The 21356-nt window shown below is 38.3% G+C and overlaps 1 protein-coding gene across 2 annotated transcripts in view; it reads left to right on the plus strand.

The window, feature by feature from the left end:
- Nucleotides 1-18245, plus strand: part of LOC128738445 (mucin-5AC) — a 245579-nt gene extending 227334 nt beyond the window's left edge. For both annotated transcript variants that reach the window (XM_053833578.1, XM_053833579.1), the window contains exons 4-7: nt 7103-9514; nt 9579-9775; nt 16683-17061; nt 17120-18245. In XM_053833578.1, the coding sequence (XP_053689553.1) occupies nt 7103-9514; nt 9579-9775; nt 16683-17061; nt 17120-17439 (3308 nt within the window). In that variant the 3' untranslated portion in view covers nt 17440-18245. The remainder of the gene's footprint in view (nt 1-7102; nt 9515-9578; nt 9776-16682; nt 17062-17119) is intronic.
- Nucleotides 18246-21356: the final 3111 nt, after the last annotated feature.

The following is a 21356-nucleotide window of genomic DNA, read 5'->3' on the forward strand; positions in this document are numbered from 1 at the left end:
GATTAAGTTTTCTAGCGTATTCCGATGCCACGCCATCTGCCGTCAACCGCTGGATGTTGAAACGTAGCGTCGTCTGCGAGTTTTCGCAACATTCGAGAATCCTGCGCGAATTTTACACACGACGACATAGTGGTCAGATTCGACATTCGGTCCCCGAAAAAACTGTACGTTGATGACATCCCAAGAGTGCCAACCGTCAATCAGGACATGATCGGTCGGAGAGCAAGAGTTTCCATTTGGCTCCTGAAATTAAACAAAAAGAAAACTATTCCAATTAAATTCTAGTATCTATATTTATTCTTGACAGATACGTGTTTCGCCTACGACAGGCTATTTCAGAGTCTGTTTTCGAACTCTTTGATTTTAAGTCACCGCAAGATCACTATCTTTAGGCTTGGTTGAAAATTTTCGGTGAAATAATGAAACTGTTGATTATATCGCGTAACGTTTCAGCTTACTACTGTTCAGCTATCGCCTGACGCCTGCAAGTATTTATTAATATTATATTATATTATTTAGGTTGTCAACGTAGAAACAAAGTTATTATCAATCGGTTTTCCTGTCATAAGAAACGACTAAACGATTTTGCTAGAAATTGTATTTTTTTGTATGTCAGAAGGGCATTGGGTTAAAAGGCCACTGTGACAGTCTTAATGATCGTCTTTTGTGGCAGGCCCCGATTGCTGTTGAAGTTGAGGTTGACTAAATGAATATATTTAAGCAGACACTGATGAAGTCTGGATATGCTGTAAACCAACGGAGATCGGCGAAAATTTCTTAATTATTCTATGCGATATTTAATTATGGTCGCTATAAACCAAATCGATCAGAATGGTGTGATGTGGAGCGTGCTGAACCGAGTAAAATGCAACCTTTACACACTGCATGCTTAAGAGTTGCTGACTGCGGATAACCCTAAGTGGCTTGAGCTTTGTAGAATTTTACAAGTGAAAGCGAACCCACAACTTTGTTGCTGATTTTCATGCGTGTCAAAGCGTTTCCGTCGCACGCGGTGGTCTAGTGTGCTATGCATGATATATGAATTCGTGCAGTTTTCAGACACTAATTCAACACTCTACCAGTTATGTTTAAGATTAAATTGTTTCACATTTCACGCCAAAGAACGAATTGTAGAATGGTACCAGAGCTTCAAATTGGTCGATAAAGTCAATGAACTTTATCACGCTTTTTAAAGAAAAAATTGATGAAAACGCCTAGAGAAACAATTATTTCAAAACATTTGTCTTCTGAGAAGATACTAAATTTCATGAAATTTAAGGTTCAAGGGCAATTTCGGATATAAACTATATTTTTTGTGCAACCCAGTAAACAATTTAGTTTGTATATTTCGGTTGCAACTGAGAGATACGAAATCATATCCGCACGAAAAAGTTATATTTCACACCACATAAAAACATATAAGTATCAAAGTGGAGGCAATATATGTGCAAAAATTTTGATAATTTTATCTAGCATTCTGTACAACAATTTTTGGAACACGCAACTTAATAATCCTCAATATACGATTAAGATATAACTAAATGTTACAGTCATCTATACTGCTTTACAATTCATAGCAATAAGTTGTATATGACGAGACGCACGACTGCCAAACAACTTATTGTACACTTCGCCTTGACATACTCTAATCATTATGCAATTCCAATGTAAAATGGACATGCATACGACTTAATGTGCACTTTCTATTACGATCTTGTGTTATCTGGGAAGTAGTATCTCACGATAAATGTAAATGCAATGGATTTTGAAAATGTTTGGACCTTGCGAATATTGAATGCAATGATTTGTTCGTATCAGAAGACGTTTTCCAAAGTGACGAAGAATATAAACAACGTGCTGATGACTTTTCTCGATCAATTGACATTTTGAATGTCTATTCGGTAAATGTTGTGTTAATCGGGAATTGGATTGATTACAATTCACTGTTATTCTATTATGTAATTTACAACATTTACTTTTATTATTCTCCGATGATCACGGAACGGCGAAGATCTTTGCACAACTATCCTGAATGGTTTACACCGACGCTGAAAGCAAAAATACTAGCCTTGAAGCGGCTATGTCGCTCAGCATCACACGAAAATGTGACCAATTATAAACAAATACTTTATTTTTTTCTAACGACGTATTGCAGTCGGCTTACTTTTGCTCTTGGGGAAGAATAAATGCTTAATGCGAAAAATGTAGATTCAGGCAAACTGAAAAATTCTTGATATTAGGCTAAACATATAGACTTAGCGGTAGTGAGACAGCTTAGTGGTATAATTGGTTAAACAACACACACGACTAGAGATTGAGAGCTGTGAGTTCGACTCTTATCCAGAATTTTTCAGTTTGCCTAAATCTACATTTTTCGCATTAGGCATTTATTCTACCCCAACATAAAGAAATACTAAGAATATTTAATGCAGCACATAGCGAAGCGTAACAAGTGTACGTCGAAGTGCTCAAGCCCGTTTAAAAAGCAACCCAAAATCGTTCTGGAAATTTGTGAATGGTAGGAGAAAAAGTGTCGGCATCCCGGATCGTGTTAAATAGGGTGTTACAGCTACCGATGTTCAATCGTCAATTAAACTTTTTGCAGCATATTTCAAAAGTGTATTCATGGTAGTATCAGAGAATTTCCTATTGATAATGATGAGATACCATATCAACTGTCCCAGGTTTGTGTGGAACACGGTATTCGTGAGCTCGATGCCAACAAATCTGCTGGTCCGAATATGCCATCAAATAGCATCCTCAAGCAATTTCGGCAAGAATTTGTGTTTCGCGCTCATAACAGTTTGTTAAATGTGTCGTTAGCCTCCGATCATTTTCCGGGAATCTGCAAGATATCGCACATCACTCCGATACATAAAAAAGGCGCCAGATGAAACGTAGAAAATTATCGTGGAGTTGAAACTTTTCGAGTCATTAGTTTACAGCCATTTTTACGACAATATAGTCAGATGTATTTCTCTTTTGCAACACGGATTCTTGAAGAAGAAATCAGTGGTTACAAACCTGTGTGAGTTCACACCGATGGTTACGGACTGCATTTCAAAAGGCTTTCAAGTGGATTGCGTATATATCGATATGACTAAAGCGTTTGATACCGTTAGTAGTAATAGCATCGTGGAGGCAGTAAAAGAGTTTGGCGTTCGAGATTCACTGTACAACTGGTTGGTGTCGTATCTGAAGCAGTGAATACAATTTGTTAAAATTCGTGGCAACAAATCTTGCTCATTTACTGTAGACTCTGGAGTACCACAAGGCAGTCACCTAGGACCGCAGTTGTTCGTGATTCTAATGAACAAATTGCCTGATGATATCTCCCGCTCAAGTATTCTAATTTACGCCAACGACGTAAAAATCTTTTCACCTCTCAAGTCCATGGATGATTGCCTGAAATGACAGCTCGACCTAGGACACGTTGGCATGTACACTGCGAAAACTGTGGATTGAAAGTGAATACAGACAAGTGCTCAGTTAGCCCCGTGATCTTTGACTATGCTTACCGGAATAGAGTAGTACCGCGTACAGAATATGTTCGCGACTTGGGTGTAACATTTGAAAAAATAAAATACCATTTATTTGTTATTGTCATTTTTCTATTATTTTTATCGTTGTTTAATGTTTCTTTGATGAACATAAAAGAGAACACTGATTGAGGAAGATGTCCTTTTTACTTTTAAATCCGTTATTTATTCTCCAATTATTTATCAAGTTTGAAACAAAATGCTAGTAAATTTTCTAGATTTATAAAAAGATATCCTGTCTGTAAATTTTTACGAAAAATTCTTCTGGACTATTTTGAAATCGTTCTTGCAATGTAGAGCAAAGTTTCAAGTCGATTCATAAAAGATGCAGCAACTTTATAACTTCCTTGAAAAGATTGTTTACAATCGCTACATGGTGAAAATCAACGGAAACTTTTAAGCTACAATTTTTCCATACATTTTCCGTGTAATAATAGCCTTGCTTCCCGGGCACGGACGCTGATTACGTTCAACATACTTGTGGTTGTGGCTGATGCGGCTGCTACTGCTTCGAGACAGAGAAGCAGGATAAACTTGCGGTGGTTGCGTAGTGCTGCCAAATTCTAGGTGCTACATTCCGATTTGGAAACTTGATCCTCTGTTTGTATACGACAGACTTCGCAGCCAGCTGTAAGAATGCAGGACAATTTAGGGGTTAGTGAAACGATTCTATTGACTCTATCAGCCTCTCCCAGTCGAGACTCGAACATGCGACGTCTGGCTTGTTAAAGTAGTGTCGCAATTCGAGGCCAACTAAGAGGCTCAGGCTTTTTGTTTGCTACATGACCCTGCAAACAAGCGACATATGCAGTCATGGACTGGCTAATGCAAATCAAGTTTCGTGCCTTGACGGCGCAATGAGAGAGCAGACAAGAGCAAATATGTTCAGATGGCAAAGAATAGAATTAAATGGCTTCTGCACGACAAGCTTGCTTTTTGACTGTGCGGACAAACGTGAAGCCAGGTCAAGAAATGGCTCTTATTCATGTCAATTTATTTTGAAGATTTCATTTTTTTCCTCGAACTTTGTTAATAGCGCACCCAGCTAGCGAGGGAGATTTCTATCTTAAAATACTCTGATTTTGGCATCGGTAAAAATATTTGTTTTTGGCATCACAAAATACAAAATGCTTACCAAAAAATGCTAGAATTAATCAGCACTAATACTTATTTAACTATTTTACGCCATAAGTAGGTTAATAAAATTACATTCTAAATATATTCAACATTTAATTTTCATATCAAAAGAATGATTTAGATAAGCATCAAGCAAGAAAAAGTCTAATCTTTTTTTCATTTTCCATGTTCCTGCAAATATTTTAACAGATTAGATCTGTTACAAAATTCATATACAGTAGGGCAAGATAAGTGCGATGTTTGAAGTTGTCATCAATTTTCGTGAGATATAAAGAAGGACAACAACATAATATATTTTATAGTGACGCAGTAGCTCAATGTCTTCACATTCAACTATAAATCATCTGCGGTAATAGTGTTTTGCAAAATAAATTCTGCTTTCCTCTGATCAAGTGCAGATTCGCACTTTTACCCCATCAGCGGGGCAAAAGTTCGAATACCGCGGGGCAAAAGTTCGAAGCTAGGATCTATGAAATTAGCCCAGCAGTAGCTAACAAAACCATATTATCTTCAATCTGCGTTATGTTTTGATAAGGAATATTCTCAATTTGCACCTTTTCTATTTTGCGCTGGTTTATTGCAGCCTCCGTTAGATCGAAACTTTTCCAAACCTTTGTTTTTTGTTTCATCAGCGGAAACACATTGTTTTTCTTCGGCCAACATCTGTAGAGCACACAGTTTTCTGCAGATCTTTCATTTCTAGTATCTGTAATATAGTACCTAAAGCTGTATATAATTAGCTATACATTTTTGCCTCGTCCATGAATCGTACTTTTGCCCCGTCCGTGAATCGCACTTTTACCCCGCTAGGCGCTTGACGGGGTTAGATAAAATTACGGAAAAGTGAAATATATTTTGTAAATTATTTTCGCCGTATTTTCAAAACAGATATCTGAATGATGTAAAACGTATAACGAAAAATTACATCAAAACCGCCTTAAAATAACATTTGCACATAACTCAGCAACGATGCTTCGTAAGCAACCAAAGTTTACGTTAGATTCAAGCTGTCAAAGTAGTCACCCATCCATGCCAATGTAGAAAATTTACTCGGAATCTGCACCGATAAATTGTTGAATCGCACTTTTACCTGCATCGCACTTTTACCCCTCCTTACTCTATGGCTCATTTCACGCCAAGTGTCCGAGACCCGTGTAATCGACCTTCTCGCATTTTTACCAAAGTCGAACAGATTGTTCGTTTTGGGTCAAAAGGCAAAAATCCCAGGTTATCACTCCCAGGTTATATAAATCACTCACAGAAAAATTTTAGGGAAGGTCATTTGTTCTAGATGTTCTTTTTCGCAATTTTCATGTATCTACCTATTCTTGTTTTTGAAAGTTGATAACTACATGGGCAGAACAATGCTGTTTTAGTGCCAAAATGACAAAAAATATGTTGTGAACATATATTTCATATTATCCATTTACAATAAACATGTATGGCTCTGAGACTCTTCTAAAAGCGGTAGCCTTATCCGTTAGACAGGTAATCATAAATAGTTAAAACCAACAAAGTCTAGATCTAATTACAAACAGTTGTATTTTTTGTCTGGCAGAAGGGCAAATTAGTATATTTTTAGTAATTAAGATATCCCTCATCTCAGTGCAAAGCCGAAAAATTAGTTAATAATAAAAAACTTCACTGCTGAATTTTTAATTTATTCTCACGCACTAGTTGGTTCTGAATTGACAAATGATATTATTAACAGATTACTCAATCACCACCAGCGAAGTCAAAAAGACGTTGCTGTCTTGAATAAAGTCGACGATTGATCTTACCTCTTACCCCGAAAAGAACCGCACTCCAAACTCAGTATCGGAATCCCGTCTATGCCAAGTACCACTATTAGCACCTCTCGAGCAAATGGTATCTAATTATTGTCGGTAGCCACAATACATTGGACTGGTCTGAACCTGCCGCCGCGCCATCAGCCTACTGTGGCGGACCGGCCGCCAGTTGACGGTATTGAAGTGCGAAATTGCACACTCATGCAAACAAATCACACTTCATCAGTTCGGTTCGATACCGGGGAAGAAGGCCCGTGACCGGAGGACCTAGAACCCCGATCCGGGTGTGAGCAGAATATTTTGAATAATCATCATCGCGCTGCGTTGCCTGTCTGTCCGGCCGTTATGGCTATCCATCCAATCCACCGGCCGCCATCAATGAGCGAGCCGGTGCGCGCATACAGGTTTAATTGATCGGCTCATTTCGGAATATGGGTTTGTTGGCGGCTTTCGAAGACCCGTTATAGTGGAGAGTAGCTATTGTTGATTGATTTATTGCAAAGTGTTATTGTCGATCGGTTGAATGCTTATGCGATATTCACGAGCCATTGATTTTATGCTGATCCATCCGTGTACTTGAGTAAGTCAATGATCGATGAGTGATTTTAATTCCATGTTTCTTTCGTTCCTTTTCAGATACTTCTACGACAACGCCGGCGACCTTCACTCCATCAAAGCGGCGTTCGGTTAATAGGGACAATAAGCTGATGTCGGTTCTGCAAGCCCGTCGGACGGCCCTATCAAGAGATCGTTGGCAGAAGGAATACGTTCCGTCATCGGTACTCAAGCTTCATCGACACAGTAATCCAGCCGTGAATCTGGTGGAAGACAGCAGCACTCCGGAGTCGAATCTTATCATTCCTCCCGGTGCTCGACCGGAAGAATTTCTCGACACTGACGAATCCATCCACGGAATGTACGTGGTTAATCCTCGAAACGGGAAGGTTGCTGCACCGCCTCAGATAAAACTTGCCAAAGAGACCAGTAACTTGGTAGCGCAACATAACAATAAGAGCGTCGAAAGTACAAAGTTGACTTCGGCAAAGCAGATACTGGCGAGAGGTTCGTACTATGAACCACGAACGAAGCGGACAAGAGATCGAAAGACCGTATCGACGACCACGGAACGGTCCGTGGAGGATGGCGATCTCATTCCTTACCAGTTTTTCGGACAGAAGTTGATTCCAACCAGTCGGAATGCCGATTCTCGCAATCAGGTGCTCAACCCGAAAGGAACGAGACTCACCAAACTGAAAGATGATTCGCAGGAGATTTTGGAGGTTTCGGCACCGAAAACTTCCACCGAAAAGAACAAGTTCTGGCAAAATCGATTGGCCTATCAAAGTAGGAATATTGTAGCATTCAATAACTATTTAAGACGGAATGGAAAGGATGGACTGCATGCAGTAACTCCGGTGCAGACATCGTCTACGACGACAGCTTCTAGCATTAGTTCCATACATGCAGATTCACTAACAAACTCAATGATTGCATTGAGTAATTTGTCGGAAGGATCTGTTGATTCGAAGCAGGTCTTCTCCAGGAGTGCAAACTTTTCTTCTTTGAACAAGACTGAAATAATGGTGCAAAGTTCGACGGTGACTGCTGGCAATGTGGAAGAGTCAACAACCGCGACAACATCCACCACAGTTGCTTCGACACAAAATATACCGGCAAATCATAAACCGGATGACGAGCTTCCGGCTTTGTTTAGTCCCACGGGTCAGGCAGCGATCTCAAAACTGATCATCAACTATCCGGATGACGCTACCCCGGAAGATTTGTACCACCCCAACAGCTATCAATCTGTTCCCGAGCACGTTTCGACAATTACGACTTCGCAGCCCGAACAAGTTTCGGAGACGACTCAGATCAATATGGAAGATTTTGAAAACCGCAGGAACATGGTATCCATCCCAGATATAAATCACATCTTTCAGAATCTCTCAACAAGCCCAACTACGACGACAACGACGGAGATGCCAATCCCCGTGAAACGGATGTCGCCGGTTGAAACCAAAGTTGAACTGGCGGATTCAAGCACTGAAATCTACGTACCTGTAATGACTACAACTACAACCAGTACTGAACTGACTAAAGAGATCACGACAACCCAACCGCCCGAATCATCTAGCACGACAAGTACACCGGAGTCAACGACTCCGGCTACCTCCACTACAACAGTTCCAGCACCTGCTCCATTTTCGCGACCATCTACAACTCTTCCATCCACAACGACTACAACTTCCACCACAACGTCAACATCGACAACCACCGTTCCAACCACCAAAGTCGAAATCACCACCCAACCCGAAGCGGACACGGATCCGCCCTACAAAACGGACGAACGCTTCCGCACACTCCAACAACCATCAAACGCCACCCAGTTCAATCCGATCCTGCCGCACATCCTACCGAAACTGACGCGCGATCCAATCCCCCAGTCCCGGGTGCCCACCATCGTCGATTACAACACCCCTCCGGCTGGCGTGGACAACCGAGGCGGTACCACCGCCACCAAGAAACCGGCGATCGCTTTCGAGGGTGTCCTGCTGCAGCACAACAGCGATGTGGTGATCGAAATGCGCAAAATGAACACCGCTACGTTTATCCTTGCCGGACTGGGTATGCTACCGATCGTGATCATCATCCTGTACGTGATCAAGGCAGCGGTCTGCAAACGCGAACATAAAGTTTCGCACGATCTCGAGCGGTACATCTCGGATGGGCAACCGCCGATCAGTCCCGTGGTACGGCTCGAGCAGTCCGATACTTCGAGCGTAGCGGATGAGTCAATTATTACGGATCGGGACTTCAACCGGAAGAATTTACGGTTTAAAAGTTTGCTTGGCGAGGGAAACTTCGGTCAGGTTTGGAAGGCCGAAGCGGATGATCTGGCTGGGCACTTTGGGACTACGCGGATTGTGGCGGTTAAAACCGAGCGTAGTGATAATGGTCACGGTGATCTGAAAGCGGAAGCGGAAATTATGCGAAAACTTGGATCGCATCCGAATGTGGTAACACTTTTGGGGGTTTGCTTGGAGCAAGGTGAGTTAATGCGGTGAAAATTCTCGGGCCAAATTTTTAACTAAGGTTTTCGTACGCATTTTAGAACCGCAATTGCTGATCATGGAGTACGCCATGAGGGGTCGATTGCTGTCTCTGCTGCGGGCGGCTCGGGGTGCTGTTAACGGACTGGCCCCGTCGGTGCATGGAAATCGTCCACCGATAATGCCACTGTCACCGAGGCGACTGACCGGCTTTGCGCACGACATTGCCCGCGGGATGGAGTATATTTCGGAAAAGAAGGTTTGCCCTAGGGCCGCGGCCCGTTTTGTTATTTTTTGTTTATTTTTGTGAAATAAGAAGGTCCTACGTCCTACGGGAAGGTATATAGGTGTGCAATCAAAGTTTAAAAATGTGTTTGCCATGGAAAGTGGTCAGTTTTTGAAACCTAATAACTAGGTTATTTCTTAACCAATTTGAAAGAGGTTAATATTAATCGAGCATTTTCTACCGATTGGATAATGTAGTGAAAGTAATTTGTTTTTGGAAATCCACCAAATAAAAAATACCAATTGCAGATTACCTGAACACCTGAACTTCACAGGCTCGTGACGGTATCTGCTTTTCATTTCAGAAAAAAACCATACTTACAGGTCTTATTCTATATTTAAACGGATCGTTTTCGAACGAAAGTAGATGGTATTCTTCATTACATTCAGGGTTGCCATTATGCCAGATAAATCTGGACTTTACCAGATTGGGATTGCGCGCCGGACAAACAGACATAGCTAAAAACTTTTCAGATATTTGCAATTTCCCAGATTTTGGCCAGATTTCTGTCTTGCAAGTCAAAATATAAAAAAAATTCAAACTATATTTTTCTGAAATGCTTGTTTGTTATTGTTTTGTTGGTTTTGTGTTATTTTTGTGTCGCTTGGGTGCTCTAATAGTATCATATTTGTGCTTTTTTGTCACTTCTGCGGTTTTTGTCATCTTTGTTTTACTTTTATATCAATTTTTGATTTCATATCACCTGTAAATCATTTCTGTATCTTTTTATAACTTTTTGTAGTTTTTGTGGTAGTTTTGTATTGTTTTTGTATCAATTTTGCATCATTTTGTATCATTCTTGTATTAATTTATTCTCATTTTCATGACATTTTATGTCATTTTAGGTTATTTTTGAAATGTTTTGGTATTTTATCTTTTTATGTAGATTTTAAACACTTAAAAAACTCAGCAAAATTTTGCCGAGATTTGGACAGCCGAGCGTTCGGTAAAAATTTCAGTTTTGCAAATCGACGTTTACGGATCTTTACTCACGTTTGGCATCATAAAAAATTTTACCGAACGCTCGGCTGTCCAAATCTCGGCAAAATTTTGCTGACTTCGGCACTTTTTTTTAAGTGTGTATGTCATTTGTACTGAATGGCTCAATTTATAATTGATAACCTTAGTATTTTTTTATTCATTTTGTATATCGTTTTGGAGCCTTTTCATATCATTTTTGTGTACTTTTCGAGTGATTTTTTGTATATAAATTCTAAAATATTTTTACTACTATATTTGTGTTTCCTTTGTCATTTTTGTGTTCCTTCTGTTTAATTGTTGTAAGACTTTTGTGTCACTTCTGTTTTGTTGTTTTTTAGAACCTAAATCAAAAAGATTTATAAACGTGATTGAATACATCATTCATGGTTTCAAAGTCTTAGTTTCTTAGCTAAGAAAAAATATCGATTGAACTTATTTTTGTAGCATTTTGTGACATTTACGTGACATTTTTGTGATATTTTAGTGTGATTTCTTTTATGATTTTATATCAAAAATTGTACTGTTTTAATGTTATCTTTTTTCATTACACGGTGTTGGATGTGTGAGTTGTTATTTTTCACTAGTCTGTTATCATGTGTTATTTTCGGCTCACTTGTTTGTCATTTTGGTACATTCAATCACGTTTATAAAAACTGCAAAAATATTTCAAAAACGAACAAAACTAGCTGACACGGAAATAAGACAACATGCTACCAAAATAAGTTAGGGAGGGTTTTTAAACTAATTCTTTCAAGTCACAATCCGGTCAGATGATTCTAACAAAAATATTACAGAATTGTAGCTCCAGTAGATATTTCTGTCAAAGTGTGTTATAGACGTGATAGCAAAACTTACGACACAGGAAATGTTTTACCAAGAATCTATCTCGTTTTGCTACTTATAACACGGTTTGTTAAAATGTAACACGTTACTTGATCAAATTATATCATAATTGGATAGAATTGTGATATGCCTTGTGCGGATTTTGTTACAATTTTTGTTATTTTAACTACTAACGAGACCAAGTTTATAACAAAACGCAAAAGAGATTTTGTTATAAAAAACTTGTTATTAAGAACTCATCCTGTTATAAATTTGTTTTTTTTTCATTTGATCGCGAAGTACGCCCTTTCGAAATGCGCCTGTTTAAAAAAAAATAACAACACTGAAAGTAAAAACTGCTAAGAGGACACAAAAATGTCACTAATACACACAAAATGGTACAATAAGTGATAATGAAAATAACTCAACAGACCATGCACCTTCCAGCATTGCACAAAAGGTAGGAGTCACAACGACTACTTGTTAAGCGTAGCTACCAGTAACCCCCTTCCCCTCGCCTACATTCTACTCTTTCCCCTACATTCTAAAAAAAAATTTCATTAACCTCCCGTACCGTACCTTCATCAATTGTAGAACCACTGCACAGTAGTCCAAAAGGGCGAAAAGTGAAACTTTTTTCCTAATGTCTTTTGTTTTCATTTTATCATTTATGGTCTTCAGCACTTTTGTTCGTATGAATATCCCCCTTAATCTCAAACTGTCAAAAGTTAGACATCGCTTACTATAATGAAAACAAAATATGATAAAAACAAGCAACTTTGCTGAAGAAACAAAATTTCTGTCTTTATCGAGTGCTGAACTACAGGGCATATTCTTTAAAACTTCTTTAAAAATTGGTTTTTCATACTTAATTTTTCTAAGTTGCATTTTACAAGACTGCAATGTTCTAAGCAATTATCGAAGCTCTCAAAATACACGTTTTTGCAGAAGACCGAAAATCTCTTGGACCTTTAATTGCTGAGTTTCGCATATTCAAGCTTTAAATTTCCATAGCTTCACGAGCCCATGAGGTAAAATGGGGCAAGCGGATTTATGAAATCAGCGCTTCATTTTAAAGCTTAAGTCGAGTACTATAAACTTGTATGGGTTCCGCTTGTCCCCAACAACTCAAATGACAGTACGGCAAGCATACGGTTTATGTGTTTCGCGTTCGCTAAAGGCTCGATACACGTTCATTTTTTTGTGTTCGTAGATAGATACATGGTTTTTTCGGCAAAGTTATAGAAAATATAAAGGTAAACAATTTTGCTCAATAAATAACATTTCTATCTCTAGCGAGTGCAGAGCTATAGAGCATTTTCTTTGGAAATTCTTTAAAAATAAGTTTTTCATATTTAGCATATGTTGGTTGCATTTTACAAGAGTATATGGTTCTAGACGATTATTGAAAGACTCAAAACATATGTTTTTGCAGGTGGTTGCAAATCTCTAGGAGCTTTCCTTTCCTTTCCTTTCTAATCTTCTACAAAAACGTGTTCTTTGAGTCCTTCAATAATTGCCTAGAACCATATATTCCTGTGAAAGGCAACCTACATAAGCGAAGTATGGAAAACTAATTTTCAAAGAATTTCCAAAGAAAATGCTCTATAACGCTGCACTCGATAGAAATAGAAATATAATTTCTTTAGCAAAGTTGTTTACCTTTATATTTTCCATAACTTTGCCGAAGAAACCATGTGTCTATCTATTAACACAAAAAATCACTTGCCCCATTTCACCCCATAGGCTCGTGAAACTATGGAAATTTAAAGCTTGAATATATGATAACTTAGAAAGTAAAAGTCCAAGAGATTTGCGGTCTTCTGCAAAAACGTGTATTTTGGGAGCTCCGATAATTGTCTAGAACATTGTATTCTTGTAAAATACAACTTAGAAAAGCTAAGAATAAAAAACTTATTTTTAAAGAAATTTCATAAAATATGCCCTATAGTTCAGAACTCGATAAAGATAGAAATTTTGTTTCTTCAGCAAAGTTGCTTGTTTTTACAATATTTACAACTTTGCCGAAGAAACTACGTCTATATTTCCTAACACAAAAAAGTAATTTTTTTATTTTTATTATAGTAAGCGATGACTAACTTTTGACAGTTTGAGATTAAGGGGGATATTTATACGAACAAAAGTGCTGAAGACCATAAATGATAAAATAACAGCAAAAGACACTAGAAAAAAAGTTCCGATTTTCGCCCTTTTAGACCACTGTGCAGTTTTAAAAAATATTAACTCAACTGATTTAAAAAATGACACAAACAATATGTAAACCTTATACAGAAGAAACACAAAAATGATAAATAAGTAAAATATAAAAATGTCTTGAAAAATACACTTAAAGGATATGAAAATGCTAAATGTTAAAAGAAAAGACGTCATTTCTAATTTTCTTAGAGACCTCATGGACCTCATGGTATGTGACGAGCACGTTAATTCAAATTTTGGACGTAAAACGAGAGGACGTTAAACGAAAAGATGTTAATTCAAATGTCGGACGTAAAAAAAAGAGGAAGTTGATTTGAATTTCAGACGTAAAATGAAAAGACGTTATTCTGAATTTCCTGAGATTACGTTATGCTATGTGACGAGGACGTTGATTCAAATTTTGGACGACGAGACGACACTAATTTATATTTTAGACGTAAAAAGAGAGGACGTTAAATCAAATTTCGAACGTAAAACGAGAGGGCGTTAATTAAAATTTTGGACTTTAAAAGAGAGAACGAGAGAATTCAAATTTCGGACGTAATAAAAGAGGACGTTAATTCAAAGTTTCGACGTAAAACGTTGAATGCGTTAATTCAAATTTCTGACGTAAAAAAAGAAGGTTATTCGAAATTTTGGACGTAAAATGAGAGCACATCAATTCAAATTTCGGACGTGAAAAAAAGGAGGTTATTGGAAATTTTGGACGTAAAACGAGAGGACGTTAATTCAAATTTCGGACGTGAAAAAAAGGAGGTTATTGGAAATTTTGGACGTAAAACGAGAGGACGTTAATTCAAATTTTGGACGTTAAAAGAGAGGACGAGAGAATTCAAATTTCGGACGTAATAAAAGAGGACGTTAATTCAAATTTCGGACGTAAAATGAGAGGACGTAATTCAAATTTGTTCAAAAGTTTGGACGTAAAACGAGAGGACGTTAATTCAAATTTCGGACGCAAAAAGAGAAGACATTAATTCAAATTTCAGACGTAAAATGAGAGGACATTAATTCAAATTTTGGACGTGAAAAAAGGGGACGTTAATTCAAATTTCGGACGTAAAAAAATAGGACGTTAATTCAAATTTTGGGCGTAAAAAAAGAGGACGTTAAATCAAATTTCGGACGTAAAAGAAGAGGACGTTAATTCAAATTTCGGACGTAAAACGAGAGAACGGTAATTCAAATTTCGGATATAGAAAAATTGGACGTACAAAAATAGGACGTTGATTCAAATTTCGGACGTCAAAAGAGAGGACATTAATTCAAATTTTGGACGTAAAAAGAGAGGACGTTAATTCAAATTTTGGACGTAGAAAGAGAGGACGTTAATTCAATTTTCGGACGTAAAATGAGAAGACGTTAATTCAAATTTTAGACGTACGAAAATAGGACATTGATTCAAATTTCGGACGTCAAACCAGAGGACATTAATTCAAATTTTGGACACAGAAGTAGAATTTTCGGACGTAAAATGAGAAGACGTTAATTCAAATTGTGGACGTAGAAAGAAAGGACGTTAATTCAATTTTTGGGCGTAAAATGAGAAGACGTTAATTCAAAGTTTGGACGTACTAAAATAGGACGTTGATTCAAATTTCGGACGTAAATTGAGAGGACGTCAATTCAAATGTTGGACGTGAAAAAGGAGGACGTTAATTCAAATTTCCGACGCAAAAAATAGGACGTTAATTCAAATTTTTGACGTAAAATGAGAGGACGTCAATCTAAATTTTGGACGTGAAAAAAGAGAAAGTTAATTCAAATTTCGGTCGTAAAAAAATAGGACGTTAATTCAAATTTTGGGCGTATTGAGAGGACGTTAATTAAAATTTTGAATGTAAAACGAGAGGATGATAATTCAAATTCGGGACGTAAAGAGTGGTCGTAAATGAAATCAGGTAAAATAAATGGACGTAAAAAGAGATTCTAGTGTATCAGACATAAATCCGTCAAGTGTCCGTTATTAATAAAAAATGAAAATAAAATAAAAATGATAAAATCGTAAAAGTGCAACATGTAACATACAAAAATTGGAAGGACACAAAAATAACACAGTATCGAATCAAAAATGCTATATATAATACAAAAATATAACAAAAATTGTTTAACCATGTATTAATTGCGTTTTAATATTTGTAGAGCAACTCATGAAAAGGGCCTATGTGCAAATGAAAGATTCTCTTCGCGTCTCCTCCGCTTATCACGGCGATGCAAATGCACTTGATTGGATTAATTTTGCCTGTAACGGTTGCTGGTGTTATTAGCTAGCTATTGGTAAAGAAAAACTGCATTAAAATGCATTTATGACGCCGTGATAAACGTAAGAGAGGAGACACAGGAGAGAATTTCTCATTTGCACATAGGCTCTTTTCACATGTTGTGCAACATTTATGCTCTATTGGATTTGTATAAATTTGTACTCAATTAATCCATTCGAACCTCTAAAATGAATAAAAATTGACACGGAAATAACACAAAACCTCAAAAAAAGAATGACCAAAATAACTTAAGTCGAATTTTTTTAGGCTGAAAACAACCGCCTAATCAGTTTCGAGGCACGATGCTGTTCTAACAAGCTAGTTTATCGTAGTTATGTTCGAATCTCGGTTTGGGCGATACTGCTAGAGTCCGTAGGATGTCCTGTACTTTAATAACCGGCTGCAAAGTCTGTCGATACAGTTTTAAAGACGAAAAAAAGGAAAATATACATTGACAAAACAAATAACAGACGAAATAATACAAAAAACCGACCTGGGAAGGAAGCCCGAGAAGCTGAGTTTTGTACTCAGTGGCGATCATCAAAATTATAATTTCAAGTATTCACACTAACGATCAATTTTGTCCACCACCACTACAGATCGTCCATCGCGACCTGGCCGCTCGAAACGTACTGCTGGATCACAATGGGATCTGTAAGATCTGCGATTTCGGGATGTCGATCGATCTGGAAAAGATGAAGTCGTCGCAGGCACACATCCGGATTCCGCGGGCGCACCACAGCGAGTCGCGGTTCAAGTTCGACCTGAGTGCTCGATCGTTCGGCATCGGACGGCATCACAGCCACGGCGGTCACGAGGGCTTTGGAAGGCACGGTCACGGGCGGGGACACGACAGCAAGAGTCGGCCGGCGCTGCCGATACGATGGATGGCACCGGAAGCGCTGCAGTATCACATTTTCTCCCGCGAAACCGATGTCTGGGCATTTGGTATTGTTCTGTGGGAAATTACTACCCTAGGTAAAAACTCAAATCGACCTAACATAGAATCAATATTAATAATTTCCTATAATTTTAGGGTGCACCCCATACCCGAACCTCTCGGGGCGGGAGGTGGTGCGAAGTGTACCGAATGGAATCAGGCCAGATATCCCGCCGGACTGCCGTCCGGAGTTGTACGATCTGATGCATCGAACCTGGCGGAAGGATCCTCGCCAGAGACCGACCTTTTCGGAGGCGCGGACTTCCCTCGCGAGGACCCTCTGCCAGTGGCAGCTGGAGGAAACGGACACATCCAACACGTCCGAGTATCTGGACGTCAGTGGATTCAGCGAAGACCTGGAGCAAGGGATGGTCTACTTCAACCGAAGAATTTCGGAGTTTGAGTGTGAAATTTAGAGTTATTGCTTTAGCTTCCTTCTCCACCCCTCTGCGTTCGTCCGACATTCTGTGTGAATGCACCGCCCAACATTAATGTACAGTTACAGCAGTATTACCCAAGTCTTTCGCCTTTCCTTCACATTTTATATTAATGTTAATTTATTCCCGCAACGCGAGCCTCCGATTTCAATCTGCTAGAAATTGTGTTTGTTTTGTGTCAAACCTTTAACTAAGCTTAAGTTTTCCAGGCGAAAACCTAACTGATTTTGTTTCGACGCTTTTGTAAATAGACATATTCCTATTTTTTTGCCTTCCCGAAACAACTGTGTGAAAGCTTAGAAAAATCACCATCCAGCATAGGAAGCATTGTATGTATGTAGCAGAACACTTTCGTAATAGCAGATTTTGTTCCGGCTTCGGCCGCCCCCCGCGGCACGGCCGTTAGTCGGATTGTGAATAGTGCACTTTTTCGTTTATCACAAAGTGCAATTATGGCTTTTCTTCATCCAACAAATCAGCATAGAATTGCTTTGCCCGTTAGCGTTAGCGTCCGTTTATACGCGAACAAGCGTGACGGAGATCCAGTAATCGTTACTCACATCATCACACATTCCCACGTATCATGGATAGATAGATTCATTACGAACATTTCATCACGCAATTTGTACATTTAAAATCATACAGCTACTCCGTAGCTTAAGGCATCCTTCACTAATAAAACGAGTTGATTTTATTATTATTTTTATAGGTATTTTTGTTTTGTTGACTAGAGACAAGAGACGACAGGGAAGAAGTATGTTTCACCCTGAATAAAACGGTATGAGAAATCTTAAAGTTTGAGTGTTTGCGTTTGTTAATCCGAAAGTAGAAACTGAAACTGAAACTGCGGCAGGCTATTATGGGACTTAATGAAGGGCAAAATCCGCCAGGTAAGGCACCTACCCCTGTGTGTCACCGAATTCTTATCCGTCAAAAAAACGCTGGTTTTCACACGGATGCCAATGAAACAGATTCCTTGCCAAGTCATGGCCTTTTATCACGAATCCATCGAAATCAATCTCGAATCTGCTACAAACCCTACCGCGAGCCAGAGCAAACAGTCAAACAGTCCAATAGGTTTGCGGAAACCGACGTTAATCTACTGGAGATATTTTCTTTTTAACCTTCCGTTACTCGCGCTGTTGTATTTTGTACAACACTTGTAGATTTTTGAATGTCATTTTGTTTTAAAGTAACAGATCGATGTCAAACCAATGCGTATTCTTCAATAAACTTATAGTGAACAAAATGACATAATTATTAAATACATCAATGCTTTAAACTGTTCAGAAAAATAGATCAGCATAAACCGAAATCGCAGAAATGATGCAAGCGCCGTACGAGGGGTACCTCAATTGGTCCCTACTGGAATTTTCTTTCGTTTCTTCATAAGGGAAATTGGTTTCTGTATCCAGCAAAGTTAATCAGCAGTTGATGATCATTCCGCAAGTGTGAAAAAGTTCACAATTTCGTGGCTTCAGGCCGCTAGTATATGGGTCAGTTTACTGAATGTGTTATATCTACAGAATCTGTTTTTTGTAAGGACTTGTTGAGAAAATATTATAGTAGATCAAAAACGCTAGGCTGATGAACGGAAGTTTCAAATTTTCTCACTATTTGACATTACTGTGCGAATAACTTCCTAAACATTCTTGCCCAAGCGAATCAAATCATTACATCAGCCCTACTTTCTAAGCTGCCAACGGCAGAAAGGATATCATACTATGTTTTATGTGAAAAACATCTAAGAAAACATGATAAAAAAATCTAGTCAAAGAATATTATCTCATTTAGGAACGATAAAATGATCTTTTCGAATGCAACAACGCAATGGTAAGGTGTAAAATGTACAGCACATTTTAGCGCCGCCTGGTGACAAACTTATGAAATTCTATACCCGAACAGAAAGATCTTGATCTACTGATTAACTTTGCTGAAGACAGTAACTTTCTATCTAGCCAAGATTTCGAGATATTCCGAGATAAAGAGTGTTGTACAAAATACAACGCGCGAGTATCCGTGTTACAAAATTTGGCGCGAGTAACGGAAGGTTAAGCATTGATATTAAAGAAGCAAAGCATTGGGTCCTAAACGTTGTTAAGACTTAGAATTTCGAACATACGACGACTGGTTTGTAAGACCAGCAACGGCATACCTCGAAGCTAACTGATCGGTTAACACTGATATTAAACTCCCGCGATAAAATAGTTTTAGCTTAACAGCGATAAAATAGTTTTAGTTTTAACAGCGTTTTAGCTGTTTCTTGGTAAAACGTTATTGGAGCATCGACATTCGATACTTTATTCTACTGAGCTCGGAGTTTTGAAGTAAAATAGATCAACTAGTTTTGCGGTATCTTGGTAAACACGTCTCATTTTCGTAATCTCAATAAAAATCTATTCAGAATTACGTTAAAACTATAGATTCTTTCTAATATCACGGAAAAATAGACATGTTTTTATGTAGCTTGGAGATTTGCTTTACCGAGACTACATTCTATGTTTAAGAGTGCAGGTTGGTTAAAACGCCAAAGCAAAACAAGCATTTCTCATGGTGTTTACGTCAGAGATAACTTTTTAGAACTTGACTTTGAACTTAACGCAATTGAAACATAACAACAGGATTTTCACAGATTTAAATCAGAAGAAAGCTTACGAAAACGACGCTTAAAATTACATTTCAACCGTTTGTTTGAGAAACCCGACATGTGCTTTTGGCACAATTGTAGGAAAACAACAAAAAACTGATTTTGTCGAAGTATTTTTAACCCCAACTAAAAGGAGTTTGTGGAACCAACCTTTTTCCAGAATTTGAGAGACGATGTAAGAATTCCCGAGAATTCAAAACTGTCAAAAACTCATGATAATTCGCGACTACGAAATTGCTGATATTGTTTGGTTTTTATGTGACAGAAGCAACATTGAGCAACAACTAGCAACATGTCGCATACCACATGTTGCCTTAAACCACAGACTAACAGACGCAACACCTCGAACAAATTTTCTAACAAAACATCGTCACAATGACACCCCTAAAATTTGGAAAAAACACTAGCATCACCTGGTGCAGTCTTCGCGCAACGCAGAGTAGGTTGCTATAAATTTAGCAATGCTATAAATTTACTTGTATATTATCTGACAACAGCGCCAGCGCAGGCTAGCGGGGTTCTCGCGCTGCGACTGTTATTTGAGTCTTGGCTTAAGTGAAAATTTGAAATGATCGTTTTTATTGACGATGGAATGAGGCTCCTGTGATACGTGTGTTAGTCTGTGCTTAAACGTTCTAACGCACCTTTAGAGAATAAATTTAATTTTGTTTTAGCTTGATTGTCAAACTTGCATAGTAAGCTGGTTTCATAAAATTCCAGGGCTTCTGGTAAGTTTTGCATTTAATTTATGCTAGTTAAGTTTTCAAAAGTTAGTAAAATTTTTAAAAGAAGAATTGCTGCCTATTGCCCCGCTGGAGCACATTTTACCCATGTCCTCTAAATTGATCGGAAAATGTCGAAAAATAATTTTATTTACTATACCTTTATTTAACTTAAGAGATTTGCAGAGTTGCTATTGCTGGGATAATATGCAACGGGGACATGAACTTTGCATCGTTGTTTTGTCGGTGACTTTTCGCTGCGAGTGCGCGGCATGATTTGATGAAAAATCAAGGATGCGTGCAATGACAATGACAATGATCGTGCGACAAAACCACCCGTTTTCATGAACCGAAAGCTCACTGTAACTTTCGATGTAACGTATAAGCATTGTGGGTTGCCTAAGCGATAGGCGTTTTTATTCGCCTCAGTATCAGCCATTCTACGCAGCTGGAATGTTAAGGTAAACTGAGAAACAGTGATCCTCCAAGGTATATAGTAAATGGCTGGTATATATTTATTCAGTTGT

Source organism: Sabethes cyaneus, chromosome 2 (genome assembly GCF_943734655.1).
Source record: "Sabethes cyaneus chromosome 2, idSabCyanKW18_F2, whole genome shotgun sequence".
In the NCBI taxonomy this organism is placed as follows: domain Eukaryota; kingdom Metazoa; phylum Arthropoda; class Insecta; order Diptera; family Culicidae; genus Sabethes; species Sabethes cyaneus.